This window comes from Taudactylus pleione, unplaced genomic scaffold (assembly GCF_031769625.1).
Source record: "Taudactylus pleione unplaced genomic scaffold, aTauple2 ptg000399l, whole genome shotgun sequence".
Classification (NCBI taxonomy): Eukaryota; Metazoa; Chordata; class Amphibia; order Anura; family Myobatrachidae; genus Taudactylus; species Taudactylus pleione.
The window spans coordinates 4891342-4905013 of record NW_028284801.1 but is presented as its reverse complement, the minus strand read 5'-3'; the positions used below and the strand labels follow the sequence as shown (position 1 = coordinate 4905013).

The following is a 13672-nucleotide window of genomic DNA, read 5'->3' as shown; positions in this document are numbered from 1 at the left end:
CATTAGGTTTAGGCATTAGGAGGGGAGGTTAGGTTTAGGGTGCGGGGAGGGGTATGGTTAGGGAGAGAGGGTTGGTTAGGATACTTATCGACAAGTGTCGGTATCCTAACCCTGTAGGGATACAATAGATCTCCATTGCAAGAAAAAAAAATGTAAAACTGTAATTAATGGGAGTTATTTAAGAGAGAAAAGAGTCAAACTACAAAAAATGGTTATTTGAAAGAAAGAAGGAGAAAGAGGACACAGGATTACCAAATCAAGGATATATAGGGAAGGTTTATTTATAAGGCACATAAGTGATGGGAGGAGTGGAGAGAGGGGTCCCATGTACCATCGATGTCAGTAGAGAAATTTCAACGATCTTTGCTTAAAATTGTATGGGTGGGTCACGTTAAAGTAGTTTGGCTCCATGAACAAAACCAGCCCATTAATTGGAAATAGGTTTAATTTGTAACTTAATTATAGAAGTAAGGCTTCCAAAACCTATCTGCAAATCTAGAGAAAAGTTTTGTACTTATTGCTCTTTATTTATGGAGTCTTCCAGCCAGTCCATTTGAAAAAAAAAAAACTATAATTTTACACAATGGGAAATATAGAGAACTAGAGGCCAGTGCTGTAAAATACATTTTTAATATTGTGTGATGCTATAAGAAGGTGCTTTCGCCATCTATTAAATTGCTTCTGTTTTGGGAATGCCTAAAGTGACCCATTCCTCTTAATATGAATGTATCATAGGATTTGACCCAAATCTAACATTTCCTAATGTCATGACAATCACAAAGGCAATGTTATTAAGAAAACATTCCAGTGCTACATTTTGGACATAATGAGGAAACCATCATACCAATCATTTGGCACCTAGAAGGAGATGGGTATTGTCTTTAGAAGATTTAAAATATATTTTTTTTCCGCATTTGGTGACTAGTGTTTGAATTGAGTACAGAAATGTATGTAATAACTCCTGGTTTTTGAAGGAGCAGAAAGTGTCCCGGCCACCGTGTGATACCTCTCTATGCTTCTGAGTAAAGTAAGGGATTCATTACATTTTGTAAAATACAGAGATAGCTTTTGGAATTTTCTGCTTATTTTGATTATCCAGTTGGTTATTACAATTCAAGTGGAATAAACATGAACTTTGTTTTACTTTTGTGATGTTGAGCCTGACTGAAGTGCTTGAGCAAAGACACAAACCGTTTATTTAAATAAAACAAATCCCTAGCACTGGCTGCATTTTAGGTTGCATTAATGGTATATTGCTAGTTTTGATTTTACTGATGCAATAGATTACAAGCAACTACTTTCTGAATGTGTCCTTAAATTGCCCTTCTAATAATTGATTCCTTGCCCTGTAGCACAGCATGTTGAGATCTTCTTTATGATCCTCTCTTTGAACCTGATCTCTGTCCCAAGTTTCAGAGCACTGCTACTATCATGTGCTTTTAGCTTTGCATAAAAGTCAGAGAATCTGTTATAAAGTATAGATATCGGCATGCCATTAAGGATGATCCCAAAAGATATACACAGAAACGCTACAATTCGTCCCAAAATTGTATCAGGAATTGTATCACCATAACCTACAGTGGAGATGCTGACCTAAAAATAAAAACATAGAAATGAAGCATTAGGCTGGGCATGCAGTAACAACCTGACATTACATTGGCTAAACAAATTATTTTTGTGAGTTATCAATTGGAGAAAAAATTACTGTAATTACATAACATATATTGAATGAAATAAGTAATTGCATCATAATTGTTCACATACTGAGTTTCCTCATATTCAGGCTTATTTAAGTCTGGATGCATTTTCTCAAAAGGTCAGGCATAAAATACAGCATATACAATTCAAAATAAACATGTAAATGTGTCAGCATGTGGTAATGTTAAAAGTGTATCTAATTGGGGGGCGTGGCCTGACCGGCAGACAGGACGGATGTGGCTGCCTAGAGCTCCTGCCTTGCCCGCACTTTGGGACCGATATACACGGGCTACCGCGCTGCTGACAGTACCATCAGGTGACCGTGGGCTCCCATGACTCTCCGCTACCACCCTCTGAAATCAGGAGTGGACTTGGGCCTCTGCTCCGACTGGGGCCTACCTGACCTCCAGAAGCCACGGCCTCGAGTTCGGGCCACCCGCAGACCGCTTGCCGTGCTCGTGTCATGGCCACCACCGCCAGCCTCTGCCACCTCTGAGACAGCACCTCTGTCTCTCCCCTTGGAGAGCCTTGTTGCTGGACACTTATGCGGACTGTTCAGGGCTCCTGGAAGCGGCTTCTAGGGCCCCGCGAGTCACGGAGGTCTGCCATTTTGGTAAACATCACTTGGCCCTCCTGACGCTTCTACAAACTACAGAGGCACCGTTTGTCAGCTCCTCTGGTGAGGGGAAGTTTAGCCAGGAGAACACCAACCACAGTGGTCCCTTACGACTTCACCAGCAGGTCCTCTCTTTGGCATTCTGGTAAGGCCTGATTCAGATTCACCCTCCATTACCACAGTGTTAAACTTCAGCTTCTCACCCATATATATATGAGATATAGGCAATGTATGCCTGATTTAACATTTAACATCAACTTCTGTTATCCTGATTGCACCTTGGATAAAGGGACAAGAATACCTATACCTAGCAAGTCTCTCGGCTAGACTACCTGGAGTTGTATAAGTGAGCCATTACGATATGACAGCTGCAAAATGATGGCTAAACTTCACTAAATCCTTTTTAACCTCTGTCGCCCGCCTGTGATATCGAGCTACAGTGTCGTCACATTTGTTACATAAATACCCTCATCTCCTTTTTCAAGGTATCTCTTCCCTCACAAAAAGCCCTACAATTACTAAAAGCAGTAAACACATATCGGCTATAAATAACACGCCGGATGGCTCCCCACCTTCTGCCTCTCTGCAATGAGATCTACGAAAATGCTCCTTTTAAAGATGATATTTCAATCAAATTTAAAGTGGCACTGCAGTCCTACCAGCAATCGGTGGATGAATTGGGAACACGTACTGATCATCTAGAGAACAAATTAGAAGAAGTGGTAAAATCGCATAATGAGCTGATCACACCCCATGAAGACCTACAGTCAGAGGTCACATCTCTTAGGAATAAAGCTGCGAATCTAGAAGATAGGTCTAGGCGCAACAATCTTAAATTCCGTGGAATTCCGGAGACAATCTCTAATTCAGAGCTGAGGAATCATGTAACGGAAATCTTTGCGAAACTTCTACCGACTACACAGATTTCGGACTTCCTACTAGACCGTATTCGTAGACTACCTAAAGCTCATAATGCACCTACCGATGTTCTGATGCGACTGCACTATCATCATACTAAAGAAGCAAACTTACGTGCAGCAAGGTCCGCGGATACTGCTATATTAGAAAAAATTCAAATATTTGGAGCAGGAAGCTCACTACTGACATCACGAGTTATGTCAATAGGGCCGCCCACAAACGGTAGGCGTTCCTTCAGGAATGCCTCAGTTTGCTCAGCCATCCCCCCTCCCCGCCTATAAAATGAGGCGAGCTGTCGATCAACATCGACAGCCGCCCCGTTTGTAGTGAGCCACGGAGCTAGTGAATTTCTCACTCGCTATGGTGTTTGCGCATGTGCGCGGCATGTGCGCAGTGCCCCACCATCGACCCACTTGCAAGCGCATAGCACTCGCGAACGGGTCTGAATCAGGCCCTATGTTTCTTTATTTTAGTTTCTTTATTATTTTCCATACCTTTTTTAACTTTTTTGGTTCAACAATGTTCCAGGTACTTCCTTTTATATGTTACACAGGCCTTTTATGTACACGATGGTGCAGATATATTAGTTTCCAGCAATACCTCTTTTTGCTCAAATGGTTAAGATATTATCCATAAATGCTAAAGGTCTCAGCTCTCCTAACAAAAGAAGACTTGCATTGAGACATTTTGCAAAATGTAGAGCTCATATAGTCGCTGTGCAAGAAACCCATTTCCAGCAATCCCCCCCAATTTTCCAATCTGAAATATCCTCAATGCTGTACCTCCAATGGCCCTTGTAAAAAAGCAGGGGTGGCGATATTAGTCTCCAATACATGTAACTTTGTCTTGGATAAACAAATAAACGATAAAGCAGGCCGATACCTGATACTTTTATGTAAGATAGATAATATCCCGGTGACACTAGCGTCAATTTATGCTCCAAATGTGAAACAAGTGTCCTTTATCAGAAAATTCTGCACGGTTCTGCAATCATGTAAGAAAGGCATCTTCCTAATGTTAGGGGATTTCAATATGGTTCTTGATCAAGTATTGGATAAATCCTCCCCCAAATCCAGAGTGGGCTCATAGTCTACTCCAGATCACTCTCAGAGCTTCAGACAAATTCTCAGTGAATATGATCTCTATGATGTATGGAGGGCAGGACACCCCGGGGAGAGAAACTATACCTTTTATTCTCAGGTACACAAGTCATACTCTCAGATAAATCTAGCCATTTCAGACAAAAGGTCTTTACCTTATGTTAAACAATCAGTGATTTTACCGGTTGCATAGTCTGATGATGCAGCGGTTTTCCCTGGATTGGTATGTCTCCAGATTGAGAACCCCCCCCGGGCCCCTGGCGTTTGGGAGAACACCTACTGGTGAACCCAAAAGCTAAACAGATAATATCTAATGCCCTTTCTATGTATATAGAAACTAACAAACCAGAAGACACCTCATCGTTTACGTTCTGGTGCTCTCTAAAAGCGGCAATTAGGGGATCAGCGATCCAGGCTATAATACATCAGCCAGCTATATTACATCAAGTGGACATTGAATGTCGACTAGCCGACTTGGACGTAAAAACATAAACACAACCCAAATGATAATAAAGTGCTTAGAGACCTTCTAAGTGTCCAAACAGAAGGGAATTCTCTGGCATTTAGAAATGTCCACCAGGCGATGTTTAAACTACGCCAAAAATATTATGTACAAGAAGATAGAGCCGGACGTTTACTGTCAAGGAAGTTGAGGGGGAAAAGGGCGAAAAAAAGTATTAGAATAATATCGAATACTAAGGAAACCAAAATTACCGACCCCTACGCTATAGCAGAATCTTTTGCGCAATATTATTCTTCACTATATTATCTGAAAGATGACCCAGAGATCTCCCAACCTACATCAGCCCTGATTGATACCTTTCTGAGTACTGTTGATCTGCCCTCTCTGGATGCAGATTCTCTAAGCTCCCTGGCTAGCCCCTAGTCCGAGGAAGAAATTTTGTCAGTAATAAAATCCCTCCCATTGGATAAGGCTCCTGGACCAGATGGGTATATTAATAAATTCTTTAAATGTTTCCAAAACATACTATCTCCTATCCTAGCACAAATGTTTAACGATGCCTCATCGGCGGGCTCGTTCCCAGGAGAGATGCTAGAGGCAAGAAGAGTAGCCTTCCCCAAGTCAGGAAAGAATCCGACCTCTATGGCCAATTACAGGCCAATTGCACTCCTGAACACTGATATAAAAATATACTAATATTCACCAAACTCCTAGCAAATAAACTTAACTTATTATTACCTAATCTAATACACAGGGATCAGGTACGATTCGTTTTAGGACGCCAAGGCCCGGACAATACAACGAAGGTGATCAATATTATTGAATCATTTTCTAAGCTTGACCAACCCCTGCTACTCCTGTCATTAGATGCCGAAAAAGCGTTCGACAGACTAAATTGGAGATATCTAAGAGCTGTCTTGAAGACATTCGGAACTCAGGCAAGGTCGCTATTATCTATTTTAGCGCTTTATTCTTCCCCTTTGGCCAGAGTCTTTATCAATGGTATATTATCCACCCCATTTTCGATTACAAATGGTACTCGTCAAGGGTGCCCTCTTTCCCCCCTGGTGTTTGCCTTGGCGATTGAGTCCTTAGCCGAAGCCATTAGAAAGGACCAGAACATTTCGGGCCCCATTCTATACGACAAAGAATACAATACAAATTTATTCGCTGATGATATTCTTTTAACCATCACAGATCCAATTAATTCTTTACCAGCTCTACATGTCCTCCTAGAGAAGTACTCTGAAATTTCATACTATAAATGAAACTGCTCCAAAACGGAAGCACTCCCTATTAATTTCCCTCAACGTTTATTGACACCCCTCAAAGCAAACTACACTTATGCTTGGCAGGATAATTCTATAAAATATTTGGGAATACATTTTAACAGCTACTACTAATAACCTAATTCCATCTAACTACCTACCCATGCTACGACAATTACTTGTTATTTGTTACTAAATTATTGGATGATGTATAAAGTCTCATGGATGGGCAGACTTTCTGCTTTAAAGATGATTGTACTGCTAAAAATATTATATCTATTTCGAACAAGTCCCATATTCTTGCTAAGATCCAAAAACTTTTTAACAATTAAATATGGAAACGCAAGAAACCAAGGCTAGCGAAGAAACACTTATCCCTTCCAAAAACGGAAGGAGGTCAGGGATATCCACATCTCCACTGGTATCAAATAGCGTCATTATTATCTCAACTTCCTTCTTGGTTTTCTACAGAAAAATTGATGCCTTGGGTCCAGCTTGAACGGGATGTGGCTTCCCTGTTTCCGCTCTCTGATTGTCTTTGGTTACCATCAAATGTTAAACTGCCGTGGGTTTCTACTTCCCGCAAGGCATTGTTAGAAATGGTAAATATGATTCCGGATATTAGTCTCCCCTTCACCAACCTTACCCTGGAAGGGATAGCCACCCTAATACCTAACTTAAATCTTGAGACATGGAAAACACAGGGTATAGTTTCCCTTAAAGAAATCACAACATCAGGCACCCTTCTGCCATATACCCAATTCAATACACCATTCAACACTTTGTTTAAGGAGTTTTATAAGTATTTACAAATCAGACACTGGTTTTATAGTATAACCCCAGCTCCTCATATAGCTCATAATCTTCCTAAATTTATATTTAACCAATTATATAAAACAAATAGCAAAGGAGGTATCACGTGGTGGTACTCCTTCAGAATTTAGTAAATCTACAACAATATTGAAATGGGAAGCAGACCTCTCTTATGTCTTTTCGGAGGATGACTGTCGCTTAATTTTTAAAACCAGCTATAAACTATCAAAATGTATCTCCCATATGGAGCAATATTATAGGTTGCAACTTCGTCTATATTTTATACCTAAATTAATACATATTATTTCTCCGTCTTCCCCAATCTATGCTGGCGGAACTGTGGACATGTGGGTTCTCTATTCCACATATTCTGGATATGTCCTCATATCACTATGCTTTGGAAAAGGGTATTTCTTTTAATCTAAAAAATGTTGAAGATTTCTATTGCTCCACATCCGGTAATAGCTATCTTTTATATACATGAAGGAATGTTGACTGCTAATGACCGGTATATAATGGGTCACATTCTGATAGCCACCGAAATAATGATAGCCCAGTTATGGCGATCTCCTATAATACCTACTTTGAAAGCAATAGAGAATAAGGTCCAACACCACTGTGAGTTTGAAATGCCAGGAATACATTATTCCTCATCGACATCAAACCCGCTGATTCAATGGTTAAATTGGACAGAATACTGGACCTCAAAATCCCAGCCTTGAGATTTACACTCCACTCCAACGACAAACAATTGACTATAGATAGACCATCTGCAAATATGGGAAAAGTTGATCACCATTATTGTTCTAATGTTTTGGCTATGTGGATCGTTTTAGTCATTAGACTTTCAGCTTAACCTTATTATACTAATGATATTTAGAGTAATGTATAACCACCGTATAATAGAGGTTAAGAATGGCAGTGATGGCTGGAGTATGTATATACTGTATATATATATATATATATATATATATATATATATATATATATATGGGTTACTCAGTCAAGATATCACTAATCATCAACACCTTGATAATGAGTGTTATAAGTCTTCAGGCTTGCAGCCTTTAACAAAGGGAGATTTAAAATAAATAATGAACATTTGAATGATTCAGACTTGCTCCATATGCAAATTATAAGCCATAAGCAAATCACAAGTCAGTAATAACCGAACAATGTAGTAGATTCACAAATTGCATCAATGAAGCTCAATAGCGATTTGATACCTCCATGCATAGGTGTATTTATAATGGATGCAGGGTGTGCTGTGCACACGAGACCCTGGGTCCAGGTGGCCCCACAAGACATAGACAAGAGGATCATCCCAGCATGTCTTCAGTGGTTCATCCACTGATGTTGCAACTGCAAGCCCAGAAAATAAACATTAGTGCAGGTAGCACTGTTGGGTTATAGGAGCAAGCAGGTTTATAATAATGTAACCCTGGTTAAGGGTTAAAGTAAATACAGTATTATTAAAAATACATATCCTGAGGTAATATGTGCACATGGGTTGACAAATGTTATATATGACATATACTGTATGTATATCTGTATGTTGAGGTAAAACATACAGATATACCTAAACTAAACTAATTTTTTTTTATTTAAGAAATAGCCTTTACTAAAGGATATGTATGTACAATTCATGAGGTAAAAATTATATATGTTTCATGTATTTACATAACAGTGTATATGGTAGTTCTTTCTTTAATGAGGATGTGCCTCAGTGTATGGGATACACATACACTATAGAAGAAGGGGCAGAGTCAGAGCCGGACTTAGATCTCATGGGGCCCTAGGCAAGATACCAGTTTGGGGCCCCCCTACCTCAAACAAACCTGTGCATATATTACAGTTGGTGTCGCTGGATCAAGCTACACAAATCATATTATATAGAGGTGCCATAATATATATGTATATATATACACACACATTATATATACTGTATATATATATATATATATATATATATATATAGATATATATAATATATATATAGATATATATAATTATGTGTGTATCTTGCTCCAGTGACACCTACTGCACTATATGTACAGTTATTAGTCTTACTAGATCATATATGTATATATATTATTCTGTTTTATATATATATATATACTGTATGAACGAAGTGTGTATGTATGTGTATATATAAGATGTGCGTGTGTATATATTATATATATATATATATATATATATATATATGATAGGAAGGAAAGAGGGATGAACAAACAGAGGTGGACAGTAGGAAAAGGAGAGGAACAGAGGGACACGGGAGGAAAGGGGGACATACAGAGGGAGACGGGAGGAAAGGGGGACATACAGAGGGAGACAGGAGAAGGTGGGAAAACAAAAATGAAAATAATCACCTACACAATAGCTAGGGACTCTGAAATATATATATATATATATATATATTTATTTGCAAAGTGACCAATGTGTGTGTATAATATGTATATATAGATAGATAGATAGATATACACACATATGCATGCATATATATATATATATATATATATATATATATATATATATATATACATACATAGTTACATACATACAGGTAGAGAGAGTATTATTTAACAGTAAAAACAATTTTTTTTATATCAGTTTAACTTACTCAGACTGCCATCTCATGTCATAGGAAGCAGAAGTCCAGTCCGACTCATTGACCTCAGCCGGAGTTGTGGAATTAGTCAGGGGAGTGGAAGCACACTGTCGGGAGGGGTTTTTTAGAGGAGATTGACTACACTGCGGGGGGGAGGTGAGAGGTGCTGCAATGGAGGGGATTCGCAGCACTCACTGTAACTGCGTGGTCTAGGGGGGGGTTGATTAGAATCAGCTGACCAGATCAGCTCATGATGTAGAGGGGGGGAGTTATCTACTCTGTGGAGGGGGGAGGGGGCAATGCAGGCTGCGGGGAGAGAGTTTGGAGTGTGGGCTGACTTCAACACAGGGGATAGGGGGCAGAGGAGAACTTACTGTGACAGCAGCAGCCTCATACTGCACATCACAGTGTTGACCGGAGGGGACGCGCGCAGTGTTGTTTCTGGTTCACCGGGCTCCCAGCTGAAAGACTGTAACTCCGCCTCCGACCATGCTGCTGCTGCTGCCTTTGTGATGTGATCTCTCCTCGGCCAGTGCACAGAGCAGCAGGTTATCTCCTGGGCAGGATACATGGGGGCCCGGGCGGGGTGTGGGGCCCGGCTACGGGCCCCTTAGGACCCGACGGGCCCTAGGCGTGTGCCTAGGTTACACAATGGTAAATCCGGCTCTGGGCAGAGTGATATAGGTGGGAGTGATTACATACTGGGTGATCCGGTGCCCGACTCGCCAATATGTTATCCCCCGCAGCATAGCACTGCATGGGATCATCAGCCGCATCACATGATCTCCCTGCATGTACAAAAGATCAGGTGAATGTGGCTGACGACCCCAGGGGAGTATTGATGATTTGTCATTCCGATATGTCGTAATCGGCCAAATCGTTTGCAATATCCTGTAATGGGTAGGGGCCTTTAATCTGGAGTTTCCTTCGTTCTCACCCCCCTGTGCTCTCAGTGGCAGAGCCATCATAGGCTGCCTGGCAAAGGGGGGGTGTACAATCAGAAAGAAAATTTAACCCTTTCTACTAAGGGGATTATAAGGATAACGGGGTCAAATTATGAAGCAGAGAAGATCCCTGTTTAGCTGAAATCATAGCTCTTCTCTGCTTAATGCAAGCTACCATGGAGAAGCTTATTACTTCTCCAGCGGTGTACCCGCTCCATGTCTGCATGTTACATTAAACAAAAAAGGTCTATTTAATGATAATCGTCAGCATGGATCTTGCTCAAGGAGACAAGCATCCAGGACAGATATTTAAACATGTCTTCGTTTACTTTAACCACTTGCTGCCATGGACGTAAGCTTCTGTCCACACCAGGCAGTTCTTTATCTGTACTGGACGTAAAATTTCGTCCAGACAGATAAACATGAGGACGGTTGCAGGAAGAGAATCTTACCGCAGCTGCTGCTCTCAGAGGGACCTTCCGGTTCCTCCGCTTGTCAGCACCCTCTCCCCCACTGTCTGCTGTACTGCCGATCACTGCTGATCGGTCAGCAAAGCAGGACCCCTACCCAGCGCCTGCAGAACTGAGCAGCCGCTGGGGAAAAGTAAGTTAGCTTCCCTCCTCACTCCCTTTACGTACCTGGTGCCTGGATCTGGTCTCAAATTGAATGTTGCGATGTTTCCAAAGTTCCAGTGGTGGTTCCGATGTTCCGGTATTTGAAAAAACGATTTTTTTAAAAAAATCTTAAAAAAAAATAATTTTTTTTTTAATTGAAACCATTTTAAGTTAAAATGGATGTTCCTCACCTAATTCACTAAAAAAAAAATTTGGTGCGGTTTTTAGAAAAAAAAAATCGTCAGTTAAGTGGTTAAAGTACTTGCACAAGCGTTTTGCACATTTTACAAATAGTGTATTTTACTCTAAAAAAGGCCCTTATTTTAAACTAGAAATGATCCTATTATGTATACAAGATCAGCTTTTATAAATTTGTATGTAACCAATTTAATTTACAGGATATTTATATTACACCATTAATGAAAAAAATGGTCTGTTTTCTTCAAGGTATAACTGCAGTGTATTATGCTGGCCATACACGCTACAATTATCGGGATGATCCGCCCGATATCGGTGGATCGCCGCGATAATTGTAGCGTGTGGGGGTGCGACTGAGGGTTAAATATTGCTCAGTCGGGCATGCTGGATTGTCCAGCATGCCCGTCCGATGCGATATTTAGCGGGTAAATTGTCGGCCGCATCGGGCAGTGTATGCCCAGCGCAGCCAACAGACAGACATTTCCTGTGTTCCTTCCTACGGAAGGAACAGGGAAATGTCTCCTCCCCCGGGGGACGAGCACGGATGTCGGGCTGATACACTGTGAGAGAAAAGCTCAGTGTATGCCGGCGACTTCTGGCAGGCTGCCAGATAAAATGTCTGTCGGTCTGACAGACATTTTTTCTGGTAGTGTATGCCCAGCATTAATAATAAAAGATTAAATACATGTACAAAATTGTAATAGCATAATATAGTATTAAAATTTGTAAGTTATTTACAATTGTTATTATTGTTTTTGAATTGTGTTCTTAGTATGTAAGTAGGGAAAACAATATGTAAATTTGTCAATGACAAACTAATACCAATGGAAAAATAATCTTACCGCTGCCCACCACCAAGCATCAGGAATGCTGGTAAAATTAGTCCCAGGTATGTCATGTTCGACTGAATACATTAGAGCAGAGAATGTAAATACCCCCATGGTAATAAACAAAAATAAGCAACAAACTTGTTGGTAGCACTGACGTATAGTGAAACCAAAAGCTCTCAGACCAATTGAATGGCGGGCCAATTTTAGTATCCGAAATATACGCATGAGACGAATAATTTTAAGCACTTTTCCAAGTTGTCCCACTCTTTCCATTTTTTCAATGTCATCAGGGTGCAAATGCACATATGCCTCTTCTGAGAACCTCTCAAAAATGATCTGAATGTAAAATGGCAGTATAGCAATAAGATCAACAATATTCAACACTGTCTTTAGGAAACGCTTGATATCTGAAGTTGAAAATAGTCTCATGACATACTCTGTTGTGAAAAAGATTACACAGATAATTTCCACGTGTTCCATATATGATTTACCATAAAGATTTATATGTTTTAGTTCCTCCACTGTACTTAGACACATGGTTACAACAGAAATCAAGACAAAAAAGCTGGATAATATGGCTATAATTTTGGCTGGAATGGACGAGTATGGGTTTTCCACTAAATCCCATATTTTTTTCCGAAAATCACCCAGCCATTTGCCTTCAAAGTGCTTTTCATGGTCGTGACGTTCAACTTCAGCTTGGAGTTCTCTCTGTATCTTAAGATGTTCTTTCAGTTCATCTTGATGCTCTTCAAAGAGACTTCGACAACACTTATGTGTGTAGTTTAAATGAATGCCCCAGTATTCTATTTCCTCAACAAAATTAGTTGGGCACAGCTCATCCATTATCCAGAGTATACCACTGCGATAAAAATGGAATATATAGCAGAAAACAGTAGGATCCCGATCAAAGAAATATTCATTCCTCTGCACTGAAAAGTCATCACAGAGATCTAGTCTCTTTACTAGATCAGCACAAGTTGCCATTCTTCCAATCCTGGTGACAGGGTATTGCGCTGCTGCTAAACAGTCAATCCGGAATATTTTTCCTCCAACGTTGAGATTAAGAATAAAAGGATTAATATTTTTTGCGGATGATTGAGCAGAGTTGGGGGTTTCTTGGTCAGCGCTCCTCTCTGTAAAAGTGACATAGCAATTACCTTTGTATATATCCATTAGGCTGTGTGTGTGATCTCCAAACTTTACACTGGGACAAGGGCTTTTTCTTCTGATACATACGTCCTTCATGACTCAAACTGATAAATCACCAGATATGATCACCGCTCTGATATTTGATCAGATCTGTGTATAGAAAAGGGAGATATGATGACTTAAAGTCAGGTTCTCTTATTTTAAGTATATTCTTCAGTCCACAAACAACTATAGTGGTTTGATGCTGTAATCCTTTCTTAGGATAAAAGAGGATAAAAGGGAAGATTTAGTAATGGCTTGTTGCTATGGCTAAAAACAGCTTTTCTTTAAACACTGTAATAGGATTGTCTAAGTGCCTCATGAGTGCATCACAAGCAGCCTATATTCTTAGCATTGCCTACCATTAACCCAACAACTACCAAGGATCTATCTATCTATCTATCTATCTAT

The 13672-nt window shown here is 40.1% G+C and overlaps 1 protein-coding gene across 1 annotated transcript; it reads right to left on the bottom strand.

Annotated features, from left to right (window-relative positions):
• Positions 1-876: 876 nt before the first annotated feature.
• On the bottom strand, positions 877-13318 carry LOC148506643 (potassium voltage-gated channel subfamily V member 2-like). The gene is made up of 2 exons (XM_088446469.1): positions 12083-13318; positions 877-1593 (listed from the first exon to the last, which is right to left on the bottom strand). Exons 1-2 carry the CDS (start codon positions 13316-13318, stop codon positions 1327-1329), a joined length of 1503 nt encoding a protein of 500 aa, XP_088302595.1. The 3' UTR covers positions 877-1326.
• Positions 13319-13672: the final 354 nt, after the last annotated feature.

Coding starts and splice junctions, on each gene's coding strand:
- LOC148506643 (XM_088446469.1), bottom strand. CDS start 13,318: ATGAAGGACGTATGTATCAGAAGAAAAAGCCCTTGTCCCAGTGTAAAG. Junction 1,594..12,082: donor ATGCTTGGTGGTGGGCAGCG/GTAAGATTATTT, acceptor TTTTATTTTTAG/GTCAGCATCTCCACTGTAGG.